The sequence below is a fragment of the Diplodia seriata genome, assembly GCF_021436955.1.
Source record: "Diplodia seriata strain FDS-637 chromosome Unknown scaffold_3, whole genome shotgun sequence".
NCBI classification, from domain to species: domain Eukaryota; kingdom Fungi; phylum Ascomycota; class Dothideomycetes; order Botryosphaeriales; family Botryosphaeriaceae; genus Diplodia; species Diplodia seriata.
In genome coordinates, this window is record NW_027117310.1 from 1,276,995 (window position 1) to 1,298,864 (window position 21,870).

General features: G+C 56.5%; 9 protein-coding genes across 9 annotated transcripts; 5 read left to right on the forward strand and 4 right to left on the reverse strand.

Moving 5' to 3' along the window:
• Positions 1 to 750: 750 nt before the first annotated feature.
• DUG1 (Cys-Gly metallodipeptidase) lies at positions 751 to 2,240 on the forward strand (the record flags this gene model as incomplete). Its single annotated transcript, XM_066774590.1, has 2 exons — positions 751 to 882; positions 939 to 2,240. The coding sequence occupies 2 exons, from the start codon at positions 751 to 753 to the stop codon at positions 2,238 to 2,240; spliced, it is 1,434 nt and encodes a 477-aa protein (XP_066634709.1).
• Positions 2,241 to 3,016: 776 nt separating this feature from the next.
• On the reverse strand, positions 3,017 to 3,796 carry SLS55_003111 (mitochondrial 54S ribosomal mL58 domain-containing protein; the record flags this gene model as incomplete). Its single annotated transcript, XM_066774591.1, has 1 exon — positions 3,017 to 3,796. One exon carries the CDS (start codon positions 3,794 to 3,796, stop codon positions 3,017 to 3,019), a length of 780 nt encoding a protein of 259 aa, XP_066634710.1.
• Positions 3,797 to 4,549: 753 nt separating this feature from the next.
• SLS55_003112 (uncharacterized protein) lies at positions 4,550 to 6,064 on the reverse strand (the record flags this gene model as incomplete). The annotated part of the gene is made up of 1 exon (XM_066774592.1): positions 4,550 to 6,064. The coding sequence occupies one exon, from the start codon at positions 6,062 to 6,064 to the stop codon at positions 4,550 to 4,552; it is 1,515 nt and encodes a 504-aa protein (XP_066634711.1).
• A 693-nt stretch (positions 6,065 to 6,757) lies between these two features.
• Positions 6,758 to 8,713, reverse strand: SLS55_003113 (uncharacterized protein; the record flags this gene model as incomplete). The annotated part of the gene is made up of 2 exons (XM_066774593.1): positions 6,758 to 8,367; positions 8,413 to 8,713. 2 exons carry the CDS (start codon positions 8,711 to 8,713, stop codon positions 6,758 to 6,760), a joined length of 1,911 nt encoding a protein of 636 aa, XP_066634712.1.
• A 1,469-nt stretch (positions 8,714 to 10,182) lies between these two features.
• SLS55_003114 (uncharacterized protein) lies at positions 10,183 to 11,810 on the forward strand (the record flags this gene model as incomplete). Its single annotated transcript, XM_066774594.1, has 4 exons — positions 10,183 to 10,264; positions 10,319 to 10,372; positions 10,437 to 10,673; positions 11,113 to 11,810. 4 exons carry the CDS (start codon positions 10,183 to 10,185, stop codon positions 11,808 to 11,810), a joined length of 1,071 nt encoding a protein of 356 aa, XP_066634713.1.
• An 894-nt stretch (positions 11,811 to 12,704) lies between these two features.
• Positions 12,705 to 14,662, forward strand: SED2 (Tripeptidyl-peptidase sed2; the record flags this gene model as incomplete). Its single annotated transcript, XM_066774595.1, has 2 exons — positions 12,705 to 12,860; positions 13,007 to 14,662. 2 exons carry the CDS (start codon positions 12,705 to 12,707, stop codon positions 14,660 to 14,662), a joined length of 1,812 nt encoding a protein of 603 aa, XP_066634714.1.
• A 1,662-nt stretch (positions 14,663 to 16,324) lies between these two features.
• Positions 16,325 to 18,128, forward strand: SLS55_003116 (uncharacterized protein; the record flags this gene model as incomplete). The annotated part of the gene is made up of 5 exons (XM_066774596.1): positions 16,325 to 16,424; positions 16,479 to 16,649; positions 16,705 to 17,009; positions 17,069 to 17,879; positions 17,941 to 18,128. 5 exons carry the CDS (start codon positions 16,325 to 16,327, stop codon positions 18,126 to 18,128), a joined length of 1,575 nt encoding a protein of 524 aa, XP_066634715.1.
• A 612-nt stretch (positions 18,129 to 18,740) lies between these two features.
• On the forward strand, positions 18,741 to 19,475 carry SLS55_003117 (uncharacterized protein; the record flags this gene model as incomplete). Its single annotated transcript, XM_066774597.1, has 2 exons — positions 18,741 to 18,745; positions 18,821 to 19,475. 2 exons carry the CDS (start codon positions 18,741 to 18,743, stop codon positions 19,473 to 19,475), a joined length of 660 nt encoding a protein of 219 aa, XP_066634716.1.
• A 439-nt stretch (positions 19,476 to 19,914) lies between these two features.
• Positions 19,915 to 21,456, reverse strand: SLS55_003118 (uncharacterized protein; the record flags this gene model as incomplete). Its single annotated transcript, XM_066774598.1, has 3 exons — positions 19,915 to 20,001; positions 20,093 to 21,243; positions 21,363 to 21,456. 3 exons carry the CDS (start codon positions 21,454 to 21,456, stop codon positions 19,915 to 19,917), a joined length of 1,332 nt encoding a protein of 443 aa, XP_066634717.1.
• Positions 21,457 to 21,870: the final 414 nt, after the last annotated feature.

Below are 21,870 nucleotides of genomic sequence, written 5' to 3' on the forward strand. Positions count from 1 at the left end.
CGTCATTTGATCTGCGCCTCGGTAGGCTGTACAATAGCTGTTCCTTCTTACCACGTAGGAATAGCATAGCACGGCTCCGCGGGCATAGCTGGAGCAGAAATCCGGACACAGATGGAAGTTTAGGGCTACACACATAAATCCAGCCACGGGACTCAGTTACCCAAACTATGAGATGCACGTGGGATGGTTCAATTCCTCTTCAAAGCAACAGAGGAGCTGCCAATAATGGACGAAGCGGTCGACCTGCTCTTTCGGATCTAATTACATCTCGTATTCAGGCACGGGCTCTTTGGTCACCCGTTCGTGAGAAGAGCATAGAAAGAAAAGTCAGACCTCGCTTGATACATGTCATGACTTCTCGACCTGTTGCTAGATGCCGTCCAAGGCCGCAGATATCTCCCAGACGGGGAGCTTCATGAACTAGCTATAGAACCATATAAAAAGAAAGACTTGTGGAATGCTTTGTAATGGAAATGCGCGGGTAGGCGGTTGCGAGGCAGATTATCGGAGAAGAGCGCGTCAGCCGATGCAAGCCGCCAGCAGTCGACGCACGCGAGCGCAACACCAGGCCCCAAGATGCAGCTGCCCCGCCTGGCTGTTCGACTCCCCCACCATCACCCTCTCGGCCTTCCTCTTTCCTCACGCACCCTTTCCCCCGTCCGCTGCCTGTCCCGCAGGACCTTCAGCCACACTTCGCCCGTTCGTCACTCCAAGCCCGTCTGGCCGTATCTCTACAGTCCGTACAACAACATGACTGCGCAACTGGATCCGTACTTCAAGCAGGTCGACTCCCTGTCCGACCACTTCATCGACCGCCTGCGCAAGGCCGTGGCCATTCCCTCCGTCTCCGCCGAGGAGGAGCGCAGGCCCGATGTCGTCAAGGTGTGCCCCGCCGCCGAGCTACCCCGCCATGCAATGTCCTGCTCACACAAGCCTAGATGGGCGAATTCCTCGCCAGCGAGCTCAAGAACCTCGGCGCCGAAGTCCACCTGAGGCCGCTGGGCAAGCAGCCGCACAAGGAACATCTCGACCTGCCGCCCGTCGTCATCGCTCGCTACGGCAACGACAAGAACAAGCGCACCATCCTCGTCTACGGCCACTACGACGTCCAGCCCGCCCTCAAGGAAGACGGCTGGGCCACCGATCCCTTCACCCTCACCGTCGATGACAAGGGCCGCATGTACGGCCGCGGCTCCACCGACGACAAGGGTCCCGTGCTGGGCTGGCTGAACGCCATCGAGGCGCACCAGAAGTCTGGCGTTGACTTCCCCGTCAACCTGCTCATGTGCTTCGAGGGCATGGAGGAGTACGGCAGCGAGGGCCTGGATGACTTCATCTTCGCCGAGGCCAAGAAGTTCTTCGCCGACGCCGACGCCGTCTGCATTTCGGACAACTACTGGCTCGGCACCGAGAAGCCCTGCCTGACATACGGTCTGCGCGGCTGCAACTACTACAGCATCGAAATCTCCGGCCCCGGCCAGGACCTCCACAGCGGTGTCTTCGGTGGCACCGCCCACGAGCCCATGACCGACCTCGTCCGCGTCATGGGTTCCCTTGTCGACCCCTCCGGCAAGATCCTCATCGATGGTCTGGACAAGCTCGTTGCGCCTCTGACTGAGGAGGAGAAGTCCCTGTATGGCGACATCGCCTTCACCATGGACAACTTGTACGAGTCGCTTGGCAGCAAGACCGGTCTCTTCGAGGACAAGGAGCGTACGCTGATGGGCCGCTGGCGCTTCCCCTCGCTCTCGCTCCACGGCATCGAGGGCGCCTTCAGCGCTCCCGGCGCCAAAACCGTCATCCCCGCCAAGGTCGTCGGCAAGTTCTCCATCCGCACCGTCCCCGACATGGAGATCCCGGCCGTCAACAAGCTCGTCGAGACGCACGTCAACAAGGTCTTCGCCAGCCTCGGCAGCAAGAACACGTGCAAGCTGGTGGAGCAGCACTCGGGCAAGTGGTGGGTCGCCTCGCCCAAGCACTGGAACTTCACCGCCGCCGCAAAGGCCGTCGAGCGCGTCTGGAGCGTCAAGCCCGACCTCACCCGCGAGGGCGGCAGCATCCCCGTCACCCTTACCTTCGAGCAGGCTACCGGCAAGAATGTCCTCCTCTTGCCCATGGGTAGCTCGACCGACGCCGCCCACAGCATCAACGAGAAGCTGGACAAGAGGAATTACATTGAGGGCATCAAGCTTCTGGGCGCTTACTTGCACTACGTCGCCGAGGAGCCGATGAGCTCTTAGATTATGGGAAAGGAAGGAATCAAAGGAAATGGAGTCGAAAAAGGCATTTGGGACCTTGGACGGGATTTTGGGGGTCGATAGTCTGAAAAAGAGGCGGATGCTACGATTCGTTATGTGTCAATGAAGGCATTGAATGAAATTATGTGAAATTCAGCCAGTGCCCAAGGGTCTGCGTTCTTAAGTGTCATGATCGATTCCTAGATTTGATTTTTTGTTTGTGAAAAGTACACATATCCTATAGACTCCCACTTTTTACCCATCCCAGCGAGGAGAAAAAAAGATTCTTGATATACAGAAAGTTGGAGTCGTGATCGTCTCCGTGTTTCCCCGCCCGCCCTTAAGCGTACAGCTTGTCAACACAACATCTACCAGACGCCTCAATGCAATGCAATTGGTCGATTCCATCTCTCGGCCGCCCCCTCCATCTCTCTCTCTCTCTCTCTCAGCTTCTCTTTGTTTTGATTCGAAGCAAGAAGCTTCCCCGATGCCCAATTGCTCAGACGTGTGGAAAACGGTGCACATTGCATCGTGGCATCGGTCCGCCCGTCCGTCTATCCATCCATCCATCCGTCGCTTCATGAGCCTTCCTCGCCAGCTCGCCACGTCCTCCACCACCACGCATCCATTTTTGTCCAGAGTTTCCATCCATTACAATACCAACATCAGACAACAACAACACAGCCAACGGGGGAGGAGAAGAGGTTAGGCAGGAAAGTGGAGAGGGGTCAATGAAGACTGCTCCACTCTCCACAAACACACTTTCTCTCTCTCCCTCTTTAAGCATCCCTCCCCCACAGCTCCTTCCGCCGCCTGCGGTCCTCGCGCGCCTCGCGCTTCTTGCGGCCCCAGCCGCGCTTGACCTCGTCGATCTCGGCCTGCTTCTGGGCCGCGCGCTCGGGCGCGGGCGCGACGAGGCCGACGAAGAACTGCGAGCACTCGAACTTGGCGGCGAGGCGCTCGCGCGTCCAGTGCGCGGGGTCCTGCGCGCGCAGCGCGCGGATCTGCTCGATGTCGGCGGCCGTGAGGTGGTATTTCTTGGCGTACGGGGCGCGGAGGGCCGGGGGCAGGGAGGGGGAGGAGGATGAGGAAGATGTGTTCTTGTGGGCCAGGTGGGGCGGCAGGATGGATGGCGAGGTGTAGGTGCCGGCGGAGAGCGCGGTGCCGGTCGGCGAGGCGGTCGGGGGCGACAGCCGCGCCGTCAGCGCGTACAGCTCGCGGCGGCGGTCGTGGGCCGGCAGGAACTTGAGCGGCGTGTGGTAGACGGACGGCGCGGACGAGGGCGGGTTGAAGACGATGTGGTCGGCCGTGTGCGCCGGCGAGGGCGTGGCGCTCGGCGCGATGGGGACGGACCGCAGCCGGTTGAGCTGCCGGCGGGCGGTCGACTCGTGCCGGCGTTGGGTGTGGGTGATTGGTGATGCAGATGCGGATGTGCTGGGTTTTGCTGCTGCGGCGGCCGTGCCGGCGGTGGTGGAGGCGGCTCCTCCGCAGCAGAGCAGGCTGCTGGTGATGGAGGTGGAGAGTGGCCGCATTGGCCGGGTGAGGAGGGCGTTGCTCATGCTGACGGATGGAATTGCGGGGGCATTGGCTGGAGGGAAGAGGACGGCTCTCGAGGTTGCGGCGTGAGTTTGATTGTAGACGAACAGAGAAAACTGTCGTCTGTGCGCGGTTTTGCTGCGCGATTGGTTGCTGCGGTCGCCCGGGCGTGCACGCGACACCCGCTGGACCCTGTCCATGTGGCGAGAAATGTCTTTACGTCTCCGCCAGATAATACACGTTTTCCATTTCGAAAAGCACACCACTAATGTGGTCTCATCTACAGACGGTTGCTTAGAATAGGCTGGAGACCACACTCGTGCGGCAATTCATTAACAAACAAGCTTCAACGCACGTAGTACCTCTCACGTATCGTAATCGGCGACATCCATTGCACGGTAGGCGGTTCCCATAGCTGCAGATCCGGATAGAACTTCACTGACACGATCGACTCTTACCATTGAAATATGCATTCTCGGATAAGCTTTAGCTATAGCTACCACATACTCATGGCCTTTTCTCATTGGATCAAAATCAAAAGCCCCCTTGACCACCGTCCCAGAACTGACCTTCTGCAACCACATACCCCCCTTGTGTCAAATCCGGTGAGAGTTGGACAGCTGCCGAGAATGACAGCGGAAGAAGATACACCTTTGTAAAATCATTGGAAGTCTCCGACAACTTGAAGCACCACTGCGTTCAAATGAGCCGGAATCGATAAACACAGAAGCATCCGGCATGATGGAGCATGACCGCTGTGGACATCTTGTCTTCCGCTACACATTGCGTTCGCGCAAAGCCCTCTGGATGTTCAAGGAATCATTGTTCTGTTGGTTGCGGACGCCGTGGAACTTTTGGGTTTCCCAGAGAATGTTCTCAACCACGGCCCCAACGGCCTCGAAGAACTCGTACTGAAGAACAAAGCGTCCCGGATTCTGCTTGGAGAATTGCACAAGGTCTGTAGATCCCCCCTTCAGGGTCTCTTGGACGATATAGTAGCAGCCGGCTGGGAGGAAGCGTTGAACCTGAGGGGAAAGACCTGAGGCAGCCGCGCGCATAGCGTAGGTCATCTCTTCCCAGCTCAGTGGCAAACGCTGTTCATCGGAGAAGTCGCGTTCTTCAATGAACCGTGTCAGTGGCCCGACAGTGGAAAGCTTCTCCCGCAGGTTCCGGATGTCCTTCTTCATTCGTTGCTCGTTATCCTTCGCCCTATTCGCGAAGTTTGCGAGTTTAGACTCCATCTGGCAAATGATCTTCATATGGGCCGACTGATTGTCCATGGACTGCGACATGCTTGCCAACTTTTCCTGCGTTTCAGACAATTGTTGCTGAAGTCCTTGAATGTCAAGCTCCTTTTCGATCATCAAGGATTGAATGCCACTCGTCAGTTCCATAACCTTCATGCTCAGTTTGTCGTTTTCCGCTTTCAGTGATAAGGTCTGCTCAGAGATGCTCTTGACCTTCTTGTCGTGGCGAATCCTCTCGTTCTCATTTTCACTCTTGAGTCTTTCAATCTCCTTTTGAGCCTCCTGATTATACTGCCTTTGCTCTTCGGTGTAGTCCTTGTCGGTCTTGCTGATCGCATCATTCTTTGGTTGACCTGCGAGCTTGGAGCGAAGATGCTTGTTTTCTGCGATGAGACCCTGCTCGATAACATTGAAAGCTTCTTCCAAGGCACGGAGCTTGTTGTCGTTGTCCTTGTTGGTGAGATCGGCCTGTGAGATGTTTTCGAGAGAGCGACTTTCGAACAGCTCCTTGTAACGGACCTTCTCACTCCTCTCGTGTTCCAATTGTTCTTTCAAACGGTATACACCTTCGTCGTGCATTGCGATCGTATGCTTCTGCGAGACTGTCATCTTGGCAATGCCATTGGAGCCATCAGCCGACGGCGCCTCATTTTCCTTCTTCCGCTCTGAATCCTGAAGTGCCAATACCGATCCCGTCTTTGGAGTTTGGATCTCTCTGTCCTTGTCGTTCTTCTTTGCAAGCTGAAAATTTGCCCAGCGCAGATCAACATGAAGCTTCTTGATCACATCGTCCTGCTCCAGCTCTCTCTTCGCCAGCTCGTACTTCGTCCAGTTCAAGTCGTTGGTCATGGAAACTAGCTGGTCGCTTCGGGGCTTCAGACCGTCGCGCTTTCCTGCGGTGTAAGCCAGCAGAGTGAGGGCTATGGCTGTCTTCGTCGAACCGGCATAATGCGGGAGGTTGGCGAAGTGCTTGACTCCATTAGTCGCCTTAGTGCGCAGGTCGCTGACGAAAGCTTCCGCCTCGTGAGGAGAGACTTTGGGCATTTTGATGCGCCTTTGTGGTCTTGGTAGAGGCCAAGCGACATGAGGCCCAGTTGATGCTTCTTCCATGACACTGAGTAGGCGGATGAGCACAGAGCGTTGCTCACCGGACGCTCACCGGACGCTCACCTTGTCTTGGGCATGGAGCTGTAGCTGAGAAGTGGTTGTCGGTGAGCTGGTGGGGAGGGGAGTGTCGGTGGTGGATGAAAGACGAGCTGGAAGCCCCGAGAAGAGCTGGGTGAGCCGTAGCTTCCAAGAACGGCAACAACACAAACGGAAGCCACGCGAGCTGCGCGCGTCCCGCGTTACTTGGGTGCTTGAATTTAATTTCTGGAAGTAGATAGAATTATTGAATGCGGACAACCACGTCCAGAGATTGGCTTCAATGTCCGTACGAAGAGAGCCTTGAGTGCAGGCAAATGCGTCCAGATATAGGATCCACCTGCCCATATTGGAAGTGAGCAGCTCTCTCGGCGCAGCTACCTGTGCGGTCGCCTCTGTTGCGCGCCAACAAGACTGTAGCCTTCGGTGCTCGGAATTGATGCATCACTTCACAGCGTTGTCACCTTACACGTGCTTATTGCACCCAGAAACTGTAACGATCTATCTATATTAACTTCTCTACTCTACGAATTAAAAATCATTATATGCATGAGTGCGCTTGCACAATGCGGTAGAACGGATCGCATCATCATCTTACTGCCCAACCTCACTTCGCCTGAACAGGATCTGTCCACCATCCACATTTGTCCTGCCCGCTTTGCTCACGCTGATAATTCCCTCCGCCACAAGGTCCTCCACAAGTGAGAAAACCATCCCATCGCACCCCTTCGCTGCCATGAAATCCACTGTCACGGGTAGCACCTCGGTATGATTGGTGATGCTCGAAAAGTAGCTCGCCTGGCCAATCGGAACGACCATATCAGGCGCCTCTGAGAATACTGAGATGCGAGACGCGCTAAAGCCAAATGGAATGGACGGCGGGGTGAGGTACAAGTTGCGGTAGGCAGTGTCCGCTTCGGTGCTGCCGATGTAGAGCAGCAGGCTGCTTGAGCACGTCTTGGCGTCGGGTGCCAGAACGCTGCTGTTGAACCACGACATGAACTGCGTCTTGTTGGCCACCGCCTCCGCTATCGTCGCCGACGAATTGTCGCCATACGACCAGCGCGCCAGCGGTGCCGGGTCGACGAAAGGCAGCCGCCCGTCGTTGGCGGCCGCGTACTCGGCGTACCATGGATCGCGCACGAGCTGGGTCTGCTCTTTGGCAATGAGAAGCGGGTACGTTGTGTTGAGAAGCTCGTCGACCGGGGTTGTGTCCGGGTTGTCGGTCGCCCAGGCTTCGGTTATGTTAAAGGCGGTGGCGTTGGCACCTAGGAAGGAGGAGAGCTTGTCTACGAAGTCTAGCAGCAGAGCATCGCTTTCGTATTCGCCGGCCTCGGTGGGAAAGTCGGCGAGTAGGATCTGCTTCGGGTAGGACGAAGAGATAGTGATGTTGTCCAAGTACATGGCCTTGGCCGCTGCGGTCCAAATGGAGGGGTCACGGCTGAGTAGACCAGCGGTATCCAGCTCAGGCGCGAGAGGCATGACGTTGGTGAGCTCCACAATTCCATGAGAAGGACGATTGCCGAACAGACCTTGGGATTGGGAGGGGCCACGGACGGAGCCACCAGTGTCGCTTCCAAGTGTGATGTCGAGCCATTCATAAGCGCCCTCGCCAGCACCAGGTCCCGATGATGAGGACGAAGGCTGCTGGTACCCATCGCCGCGGGGGTTGAACGGCGCATGGTAGTCAACCCAGTCCGCAGTCGCGCTCTCGCCGTTAGCAAATTGAGAAGTCTTCATCTTGCCCACAATAATAGCGCCGGCATCAACCAGTCTCTGGACGGCCAAAGCAGTCTTGTTGGCCTCGGGATAGAAGTGGTACCAGGCGCGGTTACCGTTGCTCGTTTTCATCCCAGCAACATCGTAAATGTCCTTTATTCCAAGACGGACGCCAGCAAGAGGCTTCTCTGCAGTCTTGGTGTAGGAGAGACGAGAGGGAACGGCAACGGCCAACGATTGGCCCTGGACATTGGCAGGAAGCACACTGAAACTACTATCTGCATTCGATATGGTGCTCTCGGAAAATGCACCCATGATGTCAGAATAGAGACGCCACGGCTGATATAAGTCGCCCGCGGAAGAGACGAAGTAAGGCCCATCTGGAATGGCATTGGCTGCGTCGACCTGGGCGGTCAGAACGGATGTGTTGCCAAGGCTGAGCTTGGCCCCCGAGTATGCGGACCCGGTGTATTGGAGGTACACCCCTGCCGCGAGTTAGCATCGTAACTATCATGAAATGACGAACTTACCCTGCAGAAAGCCGCTCTGGAAAACATCGTCCGCCTCTGTCCAGTTCGATACGACCGAGTTGAAGATATCACCGGAAAAGCCAGCATCATCAGTGCTCATGACCGTGATTGGAGTAAAAAATCCTGCCGACTTGGCGCTACTGCGAAAGGGTTTCGTTATGTTGATAGTGGCTACCGCATCCGGAGCAATGTAGTAGGGCACATCATCCAGGCTGACAGTGAAGCCAGTGGAGGACAATGCGGCATTGCTTAATGGAGCGAATGCGGCAAGAAGCGCGGAGTAGTGGGCAAAGGTCGTCATTCTGAAGGTTGAGGTCATATTTGCCAGGATTTGAAGACCACAAGGCGATTGAGAAGGGTGCCTGCGACTTGCAGAAAACACGAGGATGATTTCTTCTTTATAGGTCTGCGCGGCCTCCGAAATGCGGCCCCCGGAATGCGGCCCAAGGAGCGGCCGGGGGTGACGAACATAACATCCCACCACGATGATTGTTAATGCCGGCCACCGTGTGTCGTCCAATGAAAGGCAGGATATGCTGCCCCAGACGCCGCGAGTGCCCGCGGACGGCTTTAGCCGGTTGACATGGCGGTCGGGTTCCGTAGCCTATCCGATCTTCACCTGTTCCTGTCAATCGCTTGATCTCTGGCGACGTTTGTCATGACTCGATCCAGGCTGAAACTCTCGGGTCAGCGCAGTAAGGGAGATCAAGTGCTCATGAATCTGCTCCAATAGTCCTTGACCTTACACTTCAAGTTGTACCATCTCAATCCGAATCCGTGAGGGTTGACGACGAGGTAGCTGGTCACAGAACCCCGCTCTTGCGTGGCTATGCATGTCCGACTGGCAGAGCAGGCCTTGGCAGCGAATGCCGCGTGGGAGGCGGTGATAACCTATCTGGCCGGCAACTATCCGCTGCTGCCGATAAGGCGGTCGGAAGCTGACATACTATCGCAGCTGGCACAAATTTGACAAATAACAGCTTGCTACGACTTCACAAGTCGGAAGGAGTGGTTGGAAAGCAAACATGGAAATGCGCGATGAGTAGTGTCGAATTAATGGTTAGGACGAAGGCTGCGTCGTACCGTGATTGCCTGCAGCCTTCTCTGGTGGAAGCCTCGGTTCGCGGCTGAGTGCCGGCTAAACCGCCCAATGCGGGTTGTGTGGCAGTAGCTACGTAACTTCAGACGTCTTGGAGCTTCGTCAGATTTCAGCGGGTCGTGCTATACACCCAACACTTCGCTTGTGCTCCACGAATGCTTTGGTATATCGTCCAAGACTCTTGTGGGCTGAGCAATGGCTTGAAAGGTTACTTACTATCGGTTCCACCCCCTCATATACCGGACACTTGACCATTTGCGGAGATGCGGTAGCTCTCCAAGCTGATAAAGCTCCAACAGCTTGCAGCTGGAGCTGAGGCTGGAGCTTGGGGTGTGGCCGATTGGGCCGACCAATCAGACACCGCTTGGCCGCCGCATGCTGCCTGGTGGAATAAGAGTGTCAATGATATGTGCGATGAAGCTTAACAGCCGAGATATCCCTGGGGTTTCGCCGGTTTCCGCGAATGCAGAATTCAAGACAGAAGTGGTGAATCCCATCTGCAAGGAGGGGACGATTCGCCGCGGAGGTGCCACAGCGTGGGGGGGTTCTGCCGGAGTGCTGCCGGCCGGGCTCTGCGTCGATCCAAATCAGATCACTGTCGCAGAATGACAGCCACCACCCCTCGACCGTCGGCTGCACCATGTGTAAGCACCTGCGCGCACATCGCAACGATGGACAACCCGCATGACCGCGCCGATCATCTCTCGGTAACCGGTGACAAGCTCGATCTCCGTCTTGACCAGGGTTTCCTGGGTATTTCTTCCTGCGCTTGCAGCTCCTCTGCCTTCCCCGCTGACTTGCGCGTAGGAACCTGCTCTTCAATTTCCTCTTACGAGAGACTTGATGCCATCGGCGAAGGTGGTGCGTACTTTTTCCTTTTTTCTCATTCTCACCATTTGGCGACCGGCTTTGCTGACACTCATAGCCTACGGTATCGTCTCTCGCGCCCGCGATAGGCGCAATGGCTCTGTCGTTGCCTTGAAGCAAGTCCGCATCCTTGAACATGAGCGCAACAACGGCATCCCGCTTACGGCGTTGCGCGAAATATCGATCCTTCGAACCCTGCGTCACCAGAACGTAATCAATGTCCTTGAAGTCGCTGTCGACGACACTGTGCTGGAAGATGTATACATGGTCATGGAATACTGCGAGCAGGTTGGTGGTCCATGCTAGCTGTATGCTTGGGGACTAGGGATAATATCGCGCTGGCTTATCTTGCCTCTGCCGCACGGCAGGGCTTTTTGCCAGGTTGCTTGACAGGATTTGGCAAGCCTCCTCGATGTGCACAAAGTCCACTTCAGCTTGGCTCAAGGTTCGTGCCGGTGCCGCTTCGGTCGTGTGATGCAAGTAGCGGCTGACACCATTTTCCAGTAAAGTGTCTTACCCGCCAACTGCTCGAAGGTCTGGAGTATCTCCACAGAAAAGACATAATCCACAGGTATGCTCGTATGCGTTTGTGGCTCTGCGCCTCAAGTCTGACCATGCCCAGAGACATCAAGATGGAGAACCTGCTTCTCACTGCGAATGGCTCGCTGAAAATAGGTACCTTTGGCCAAACTTCTGTGTCAGCTGGGAGAAGAGTAGTTGCTGACCCCCGACAGCCGACTTTGGTATGGCACGCGAGTGGGCGCCAAGGCCCCTCACACCTGGTGTCGTCACGATCTGGTACCGCGCCCCGGAACTTCTCCTCGGGTGTTCTCGCTATACGCGTTCGGTTGACATCTGGTCAGCGGGCTTGTTCGTCGGGGAGCTACTGATTCAGATGCCGGTTCTCGATGGCAATGATGACCTGGAGCAGCTCTCTCAGATCGTGAAGCTTTTGGGTAGCCCCACGCCTGGAGATGTCAAGACTTTGTCTTCCATGGGCTGCCCGGACTTGATCAAATGGCAGCGAGACTCGATGCCCCAAGGACGCGTCGACAACCTTGAGCGATGGTTCCTCTCGAGATCCACCAAAGGAACTGTCAAGTTTCTCAGCGGCCTTCTGAGATGGGATCCGAAGACACGGTGGACCGCAAACGAAGCCCTGGGCAAGTCGAGGAGTAAGTTCGCGGCAGCCGCTGAGGATTGGTGGCGGGAAAGTCCGAGGGCTGCAGCGAAGGAACAGCTCCCCACGTTTCCCACTGTGGGGCGCGAAGAAGCAAAGGCTGGATCGCATAAGGATCCAAAAGAAACGACTATCACTAGCAAGAGGCAGCAGTCACGTGAGAGCGGATCTGCGGATCTTGGTGGGTTTGTTTTTGATTTCGGAGACGCCAAGGCGGCCACCAAGCTCCCGCCAAGGAAGCGAAGAAGATAGGTTCTGGGCAACCCTGGGACGTCCAGTATTATGCACACCATAGAGAGCAGGATTTGCGGAGTGCCGCCCCCCTGGCTCGTGGTTCCCCGGCAACGCAACCACAGTACCTTGGCGCGTCGCTCAACGCAGCAGATGACAGGATAATTTGAGCCATCTAACTCTCATTGTGGACCCAACACTCTTCCTATGTGGGCAGCTGAATCCAATATCCGGACGTAGATGTGAGTTTTGAATGGGGAAAATTGCGTCTAGACATTGGATTCAGCCCCCTACGTTGATATGTGCAGTGTCCCTGTGAGGCCGGTGCGGAGTCAGGCTCATTTGGCGTTGTTGGGTCATGCAGGCACCTCCCCAAGGCACTGTGTAGCCGTGTCGCGCCTGCCAGACGCGAAGAGCGGATGAGGTGCGCTAACGCGATTTGCAGAACCGTAAATGCTGCAACGCGGCAGCCCTCCAATTACGGAAGCAGGCTGCCCAGCTCACGGAAGGCCCCTCCAATCTTCTCTCTTGTCTCCTTGCAGCGTGATCGTACAAGGGTGCATGGTCGCGCAGGACTTGAGCCGTGATCGACATGGCGACTTGAACCAACCGGGAAGGACACCAGCCTCCGTCACGCGAGTACGTCGCCGCCACGGATATTCTTCGGTGGCTCATTTGCAAATGAACCTGCTGTGGCATTTACGGTTCTGCAAATCGCGTTAGCGCACCTTATCCGCTCTTCACGTCTGGCAGGTCCGATGTTTCACCCCGTTGCCCACCACTTTCGTATTGCACCCATGGAATCTACCTAGGTAGCTCCTTCCCGGAAAAACCTTCACGCCGAACATATATATTGCCCGCCTTCTTCCTGCACTGTCTTTTCTTCATCCTTTCTCTCATTCCGCGCGCCTCACCATGCGCATTGCCACTGTCTTCGCCGGACTGCTGTCCGTTGCCACCGCCGCCAATGGCCTGCTCTTCGAAAAGCTGAGCGGGGTCCCTGAAAGCTGGACCCAAGTCGGCTCGCCTGACGCTGCTCAGAAGCTGCGGTTCATGATTGCGGTCAAACAGGTACGCGAAACAAACACGAACCCCCATCATATTTAGATCATCAGTAAAAAATTTACATTTACGTCCGGATCTTGTATTCAACTGACCGTCTCGATATGATATGTGGGGATGCGGGCGGGCACACAACGCGCTAACGACCATTCCAGCCCAACCACGCTCTTTTCGAGCAGACCTTGCTGGACATTTCCACTCCCGACTCCGCCAACTACGGCAAGCACTTGAAGCGCGATGAGCTCAAGAGAATGCTCCGCCCGGAGGCTCAGGCCACTGACTCGATCATTGCTTGGCTCGAGGCGTCTGGCATCGAGAGCGAGGCTATCGAGGATGATGGCGAGTGGATCAACTTCGTCGCAAGCGTCTCGCAAGCCGAGAAGATGATGGACACCAAGTTCAACACCTACCGCAGTGAGATCCGTACGAACATCCGGAAGATCCGCACTCTCGAATATTCGATCCCCGCGGAGCTGCATGAGTTCATCAACATGATCCAGCCCACCACTCGGTTTTCTCAGATTCGCCCCGAGAGGAGCTTGGTTTTCAAGAAGGAACACCTCGGCCACAAGGCTTTCGCTGCTGCTGACGATGTTCCTGTTGCTGTGGATTGCCACTCTAGCATCACTCCCGACTGCCTGAAAAGCCTGTACAACATTGAGGGCTACACCCCCAAGGCGAACAAGACTTTCCTCGGTGTCTCCGGCTTCCTCGAGGAGTACGCTCGTTATGATGATCTTGCTCAGTTCTGCAACTTGTATGCGCCTGCCGCCACAGACAAGGGCTTCAAATTCGGCTCTATCCAGGGCTCTACTCTTCCACAAGACACCAACGACGATGCCAGTGAGGCCAACCTGGATATCCAGTACACGGTTCCCCTGGTTTACCCGCTCGACGTGACGTACTATTATACCTCTGGCCGTGGCCCTCTCGTCCCTGATCTCGATCAGCCTGACGCAGCTGAAAACGGCAACGAGCCTTACCTTGAGTACTTCACCGAGCTGCTGAAGAAGCAGGACTCAGAGCTTCCTACTACCATCACCACCTCGTACGGTGAAGATGAGCAGAGCGTTCCCCCCAGTTATGCCAGGACTGTCTGCGATTTGATCGGCCAGCTTAGTACTCGTGGTGTCTCGGTCATCTTCTCGTCTGGCGACACGGGTCCCGGCTCTGCTTGCCAGACCAACGACGGCAGGAACGCGACCCGCTTCCTTCCGATCTTCCCTGCTACATGCCCGTATGTCACTTCCGTCGGAGGTACCTACGGCATTGAGCCTGAGGTTGCCGTTGACTTCTCGTCGGGTGGGTTCTCCGACCTTTGGGTGCGTCCCAGCTGGCAAGACGATGCTATCAACAAGTATCTTGGGATCCTCGGCGACAAGTGGGCCGGTCTGTACAATCCTCAGGGCCGCGGTTTCCCCGATGTCGCTGCTCAAGGTTATCGCTTCCACGTCTTCGTTAATGCAGTGGAGACTCTAATTGGTGGCACTTCTGCGTCTGCACCGACTTTTGCGTCCGTCATCGCTCTTCTTAACTCTGCTCGCGTCGAAGCTGGCCAGCCCCTTCTCGGCTGGCTCAACCCTTGGTTGTACAGCACTGCCAAGGATACTTTTACCGACATTGTCAATGGAACGTCGACGGGTTGCACCGGCACCGATCATTACTCCGGACTGCCGGCACCTTTCGTTCCTGGCGCTGGATGGGCTGCGGTGGAGGGTTGGGATCCTATTACTGGACTGGGTACTCCCGACTTTGGTAGACTGCTCAAGCTTGCGGTTCAGACCAGGTACGGCGGCTACCGCCAGCACTAGGTAGGCGGTGCGCGGGTCATGACGGTTTCTTTTCTTCATTACTTAAGTTCACCCTTGCTATCATAATACCCTAAGAAATGAGAATTCAGTGCTGTATATGAGAATGGCCATGAGTGATGTAGAACCAGCGTGGATCTGTTTTTTGCTCATGTCATGGGTAGTAGAAGCCATCGTCCGGACGAGAATGTCGAATTAGAAATTTTACATACACGTCCGGACGATGACTTCAACTACCTACGTATTGTTTTTTTTTTTCCCCTCTAAGAACGAGCTGGCCATCGGCTGCGTGAGGGGGCTGTAGTATCGGCCCCCGGCCCCCTCAACCTTCTTTCCACTGTGCTGACCGCTCATGACGCGTCGAGGGTCGCAAGAGACAGCTCCACCGCAGAGCATGATGCGGAACAAGCTGACCCGACGTAGATGCCGAGTGGGACTGCGTGAAGAGTCGCTTGGCGAAGCCGTGTACTCTTTTGCTTGACAAAAGCTTGGACAGCTTGCTTGCGCCATCATCACGTCTCCTGCATCTTGTCGAGCCTGCGCCGCGCCCCATGAGGAAGCGCAATATGGAGATTTCCGGACTCGCGGCATGCGAGCTCGTTCCTCGATAAGAGCGTGCTGGGAAATCACTCGCATGGCGTCGGGTACCTGACTACCGACCGCCTCGCTTCGTTTCCAGGTGGTGGGGGTGTGTTTTTGGAGCTGCTTGTTTTGGAAAGGTCTTATCAGTAGTGTGGGGCAAAAAAAAAAAAAGAAGCTCCGAGCTCTCGTGTGGAGAAAGCAAACGGGTGATGCTCAGGGACCGCCCGGTGGCAATGGCGACGCGGCCGGGGATGACGCGACGCGATTGGACTGACAGATTCGTGGACGAGGGGCCACAGCGATGGCCGCCGGCGGAGGGAGTGTGGGAGGGTGGCACGAGAAGACGCGTCGCCCCGCCTGTTGGTAGTGGTCGTCGGGCTCTCCGCGTAGGATGTCAATTGTGTGGTTGGAGCTAATTGGGCTTGCTGCTTCAGGCAGGAGGCCGTGTCGCGCGGGCGCAATGGAGCGGCGCGGCCGTCTCGGGAGCAGATGGAGATTACTTGTCGTGTTTCCCTGGCGCCTGTCTTGTTTCCCGGATCTTGGGTCTATGATTCATGCAAGGACTCAAGGCCGAAACGCCTCTGCCATTTCAAGCTTCCGCCAATGCGAGGACTCGTTTGTCTGTTCTAGAATGACGCGGGTGCCTGGATAGCGGGTGCTTATCTCCTCGTTGCTGTACGTCAGTCAGCAACGGCCGAGCCGCTTACTTCCGCCCCCGACGCATGGAATGTAACCATGCAAGCGCGAGCGAAGCCACAGACAAGCTGCCCCAAGCTAGGTACTTGCCTGAGAAGGCTAAGCCCTCGGTGCGATGCCTGTCTCACGCGCAAATAACCAGGCCACCCGAGCACCGTGCGGGATACATACAACCGCGGCCTGCTTTTTTCCTCTCGCACCTCCTCACCTGTACCTCCTTTGCTACTATCGCACCGCGCTTCGCTGCTTTCCAGTCTTTCGTTCAATCGCTCAAGGCTGTCTCAAGACATGCGCATCGCGACCTTCTTCGGCGCTTGCGCCCTCGCCGCCTCGTCCTTCCTCGTCGAGGCGAGGTCCGCGCAATATGCAGGCAAGAGGGTGCCAGAGATGCCCCGCCCGCGCCGCGGAGATCTGCTGAAGAAGCTGTCGGCACCCGTTGAGAAGCGTGCCGCAGACTTCCTCATTCCTCAGAATGCCAACACCACCAGTGAGTGTCCCTGGAATTTTCCAGTCCTGGAATGCATATTAACATTTTAATCAGAGTTCGCGGTCGATGGCTCCGCCATTCCCGAGGTTGATTTCGATGTTGGCGAGTCGTACGCCGGTCTGCTTCCCATCTCCGACAAGGCGAATGAAACGAGCGAGCTTTACTTCTGGTTTTTTCCTTCTGAGAACCCAGAATCTAGCGAGGAGATTGTCATCTGGCTCAACGGTAACATTGGACACCCAACAGGCAGGAAATTAGGATCTGACAAGACAACGTCTAGGCGGCCCCGGATGCTCGTCCCTTGAGGGCTTTTTCCAGGAGAACGGACCCGTGCTATGGCAGTACGGTACCTTCAAGCCGGTGAAGAACCCTTGGACCTGGGTCAACCTGACAAACATGGTCTGGGTGGAGCAGCCCGTCGGCACTGGCTTCACTCAGGGCACTCCTACCGCCACCAACGAGGAGGAGGCCGCGGCTCAGTTCCTTGGCTTCTGGAAGAACTTCGTCGACACCTTCGGCTTGCATGGCCACAAGGTGTACATTGCGGGCGAGTCGTACGCTGGTTATTATGTTCCCTACATCACTGTAAGCTACAATCTCAGGGGGGGTTTCATCTCACATTTTTTGCCTGACATTATTCGCAGGATGCTATGCTCAACAAGAATGACACGACGTACTACGATGCTCAAGCTTTCCTGATCTACGATCCTAGTACCTCGTATGACGTTGTACAGCAGCAGATCCCCGCTGTCCCCTTCGTTGACTACTGGGCACCACTGTTCAACCTTAACGAGACTTTCACAAATGACATCCACAACCGTGCTGACGAGTGCGGCTACACCGACTTCTTCAACACTTACCTGACCTTCCCTCCTACTGGCCCTCTGCCAACCCCTCCCAATGCCGATGGTAATGCTGCCGGCTGTGACTTGTGGGACGACATTTACTACGCCGTCAGCGCTGTCAACCCCTGTTTCGACATCTACCAGGTTGCGACCACTTGCCCTCTGCTTTGGGACGTGCTGGGCTTCCCGGGTTCATTCGATTATGTTCCTGAGGGGACTGGCATCTACTTCAACCGCACCGACGTCCAGAAGGCCATCAACGCCCCTGTGCAGGAGTGGGCCGAGTGCTCCAACGGCGTGCTCGACACCGACACCTCGCCGCCCTCCGGCCTCTCCGTCCTGCCCGGCGTCATCGAGCGCACCAACGGCCGCTCCATCATCGCGCACGGAAACCTCGACTTCATCCTCATCGCCAACGGCACCCTGCTGATGATCCAGAACATGACGTGGGGCGGTGCCCAGGGATTCCAGACCGCTCCGACGGAGCCTTTCTTCGTTCCCTACCACGAAGAGGCGTCACAAAGCACGCTCGCGGCGTCGGGTATCATGGGTACCGCGCACACGGAGCGCGGCTTGACCTGGGTCGAGGTTGCCATGTCCGGCCACATGAGTAAGTTCCCGACACTCTGAACCTACCCTGAGATGGGGGGTGTGCTAACGAAAGAACCCAGTCCCGCAATACCAGCCTTCGGCCGCTTACCGCCAGCTCGAATTCCTGCTGGGCCGCATCGAGAGCCTCAACGAGCGGAGCGATTTCACCACGCAGACTGGTGATTTCGGCAACAACTTCAACTTCACCAGCGCCAATTCGACGCTGAAGATGTCGAAGAGGCAGATGGGCATGGAATGGGCACTGTAAATAATAGACATCTGTGTCTCTTCTTCTAATATGCCGAAAATTAATGCTTGAATTTTTTCTGGGGCATTAAAGCATGCTTAGCGGCAACAACTTTTGAATCGTTTGCGCTTGTTGTTGAGCTGTGGTGATGACGTGACCGGCGCCGGAGCTTGTGTTCCGGTACTTTGTTGACTACGCGATTTCTCTTTGACTCGTCCCTTCCTTCGACACGACTTTTTTTTGCCTTGTGCTAATTTCGACACGGTGTCCATCTGGGAAACGCAAAGAGACGGGGCCGATTTGACTCAGTAGTGGCGAGTCTCCAGCCAAGTGGGCGCGCGGGTGTAAGTTTTCCATTCCAGCCTTGCGCGTTTGCTACCGAAATTGCCACCCCATGTTGTCTCGGAAGGGAACAAACAAAAGAAAAGATTCTGATATGACACCACACCAAGTTGATCCTAAAGTCTCTCTCTCTGTCTCGCTTGCCCCTGAACGGGAACAAAAAGACATATCGCACCTCCCAACCCGTATACTTCCCGAGGTCGGTTATTAGAGAGCTCTCTATACTCAACAAGCGACAAAAAAAGAGCAAACCAACCGAAAAAACACACACAAGAACCAACCCACACGACGATGATGTTCGCCCTTCAACCACACGCTCCTCCTCTAGCTCCTCCTCCTCTCCCTTCCACCCTCTACTTCGCCTACGGCAGCAACCTCTGGCTCGACCAGATGCACCGCCGCTGCCCCTCGTCCGTCTACCTCGGCGTCGGGCGCCTGCACGAAAGCAACAGCAGCAGCAACAACAGCGCCGGGTGGCGCTGGATCATCAACGAGCGCGGCTACGCCAACGTCGTCGAGGTGGAACTATCGTCGTCGTCGTCCAACACGAGCAGCACCACTACCGCCGCGAAGAAAGATGAGGAGAAGGAGAAGGAGGAGAATGAGGAGGACGTCGTCTACGGCACCGTCTACGCGCTGCCGTCGACCTCGGGCGACGAGGCTTCGCTCGACGCCGCCGAGGGCGTGCCGAGGGTGTACGGCAAGGAGTATCACACGGTGGATTTCTGGCCGCACGCAAAGACGACGACGACGACGACGGGAGAGGGTGACGAGAAGGAGATGGAGAACGGGGCATCTTCTCCTCCGGCGTCGGACCTCTTCGTCGACGTGGCCAACGTCGCGCCGCGCCGCGTGGACGGGGTGCTGGTGTACGTCGACCGGCGGCGGACGGCCGAGAGCGAGCCGCGGGCCGAGTACGTCGATCGGATCAACGCGGGCGTGAGGGATGCCGTCGCGCTGGGGGTCCCGCAGAGCTGGGTGGATGCGTGCGTGGGGAGGTTCGTGCCGGAAGCGGAGGAGAACTGAGTCGCCCAAGGGGATGGATGCTGCAGTACTCTTTTTTCCCATGAACAAGCATCAGCTGCCCACGTAATAGCATTCGAAAACTCACATTTACGTCTGGACACGTGCTTCTACTGCCAACTTGAGGAGCCTCAATTTCCCTGCAACCCACTGTGGGGGCGGGTAGGTAGTAGGGACTAGCGATAATGAAATTAACGGTAACATGGCGTTTTCGATCAGAGTCACTTAGTCCTTTCTATGGAAGAAAGGTACTGCAAATTCAGACATTTATGTGCAGCTGGCAGTGTTTCTGCATTGATGATCTTGCGCTGGGGCTTACTACTTAAAAGTGGCCTTAATCCTTGGATACCGTCATTATTATTCCATCAATCATACAAGTCATCACGAACGGAAAATGAGGGTCAGCCACGCCACCGGCTTAATCTCAACGGAAACCTATCATCTACGAAGAGCCCGAAGGCACCGAGACGTTCTGCTCCTTCTCCTTGCGCTGCACGGCACCGAAGCGCTTGTTGCCCTGGTCAAAGATCTGCGCGGCGGAACGTCAGTCAGCACTCTAATTCCACTTTTGCCCCTTTCACCCAGGTCCAACCTCCAACGTCAGGAAATGATGTACTTACGGCATAGATGCCCTTCAAGAAGGTGTCACCGAGAATATCGAACGTCATGTCGCCACGGCTCTGGATTCCGCCGTAGACCATGCCGTTGCCGGCATCGGCGAAGGCCAAATCCTCCTTCTGCACGGCAAACAGCTTGTCACCGACAGCGAAGGAGACAGATGGGAGCTGATCGGCAGTGACGGAGCTGGGGAAGACGTAGCCCTGGTTCTGGCTGTCGTACTTGGCGCCGGGAATGGCCTTGTAGATGGCGTCTACGACGTCATCAGCGACGAGGGCGAGCGTGGTGCCGGTGTCAGCGATGGCCGTGTTGCCGGAACGCGTGATGGTCTGGTCGTTGACTGAAGCGGAAGCGCTGGTGAATGACCAGAAGCCTTGCGAGTTGTCGATGTCAACGTAGTAGGGGGCGTCGACACCGGCGGCCTTCAGCACGTCCTGGTCAATGTAGCCGAAGGTGTAGAAGGATTCGCCCTTGTCGGCCTCGTTGGTGTCCTTGGTGCTGCCGAGGTAGGCGGTGAAGAGCTCGGCGTCCTTGGGAATGTCCTCCTGCGCGATCATGTTCTCGACGGGTGTCTTGACCGGCTCGGGCTTCACCGTATTGATGCTGCCCCAGGCCAGGCCAAGCAGGCCATCGCCGGCGCCCTGCACGAACTGATCGGACAGCTTGCTCGCCAGCTCGATGGCTTGGCCCTCGACCTTCAGCCCGCCCAGCGTGACATCGTCGGTGCCGACCTCACCCGAGGCCGACGAGGAGTCGCCGTACTGGATCTGCCAGGTGCTGCTGCCAGACTTCTTGTAGGTGCTCGACTTGGACGGGTCAAAGACCGTGTGGCCGGACGACTTGCCTTGCGACTGCACGTTCGAGGGCAGCTCCGTCGACCACACCCACAAGTCAGCGGAACCCGTGTCGAAGTCCAGCTTCAGCGTCTGCGCTGGTGTGCCGATGCCCACCTCGCACAGGTAGAGCGAGTCGTTCTGGATGTCCTCGGCTGGCACGTCGCTCGTGTCACCACCATGAGAGGTGGCTTTCTTCTGCAGCACGTGCTTCTGTACTCGCGCACGTCCGCCCAGTGCCTTACCCTGGCCGAACTTGCCTTGCTGGTGAACCTTGTTGGAAACGAGGTAAGGGCCCTCCCTGGTGGGGCCGATGCCATCTGCTTGCTGTGAGCGGTTGCGGAGCGGGAGGAGATGCCCGTGCAAGAGCACACGTGGCGTGATACACTTGGGGAGATTGGGAGAAGGGCGAGAAAGGGACATGGGAAAGGCGACATACACTTGTGCAGAGCGTAGGCGTACGACTTCAAGCCGCTGGCCTTGTAGTTCTTGTTCGTGATGACGGGGATGCGGGTGAAGCTCCTGGTCGCCATGTTTGCAGCTTTTTCTGGTTGGTGCTGTTGTTTGTGTAGTGTGTGTGATAGGCGTTCGAAGAGTGGATGCTGGAAAAGGTAGATGGAGAGGCAAGAGAGAATGAGCCCGGCGGCGAGTTGGAGCAGGCGGTGCATATTTAAGCTGGAAGGTGCAGGACGTGCTCTGCGCTTGCCTGCTACAGCTTGCTGGCGGCGGGCACCACCTTACCTACTCGTGATTGCTACCCCGGGGAGCGTGCGCGTCGACGGCCATGACGCAAGAAGAGGTCAAGCTTCAGCTCGGTGCCACGCTGCGAATCAAGCACTCTGGGCAAGCCCAGCATTGACCGACGATCCACTCATCTCCCGCCCCGCGCCACGACTCATCGCACAACCACGGGGCCACAGCCGGCGGATGAGCAGATCTGCGTTGAC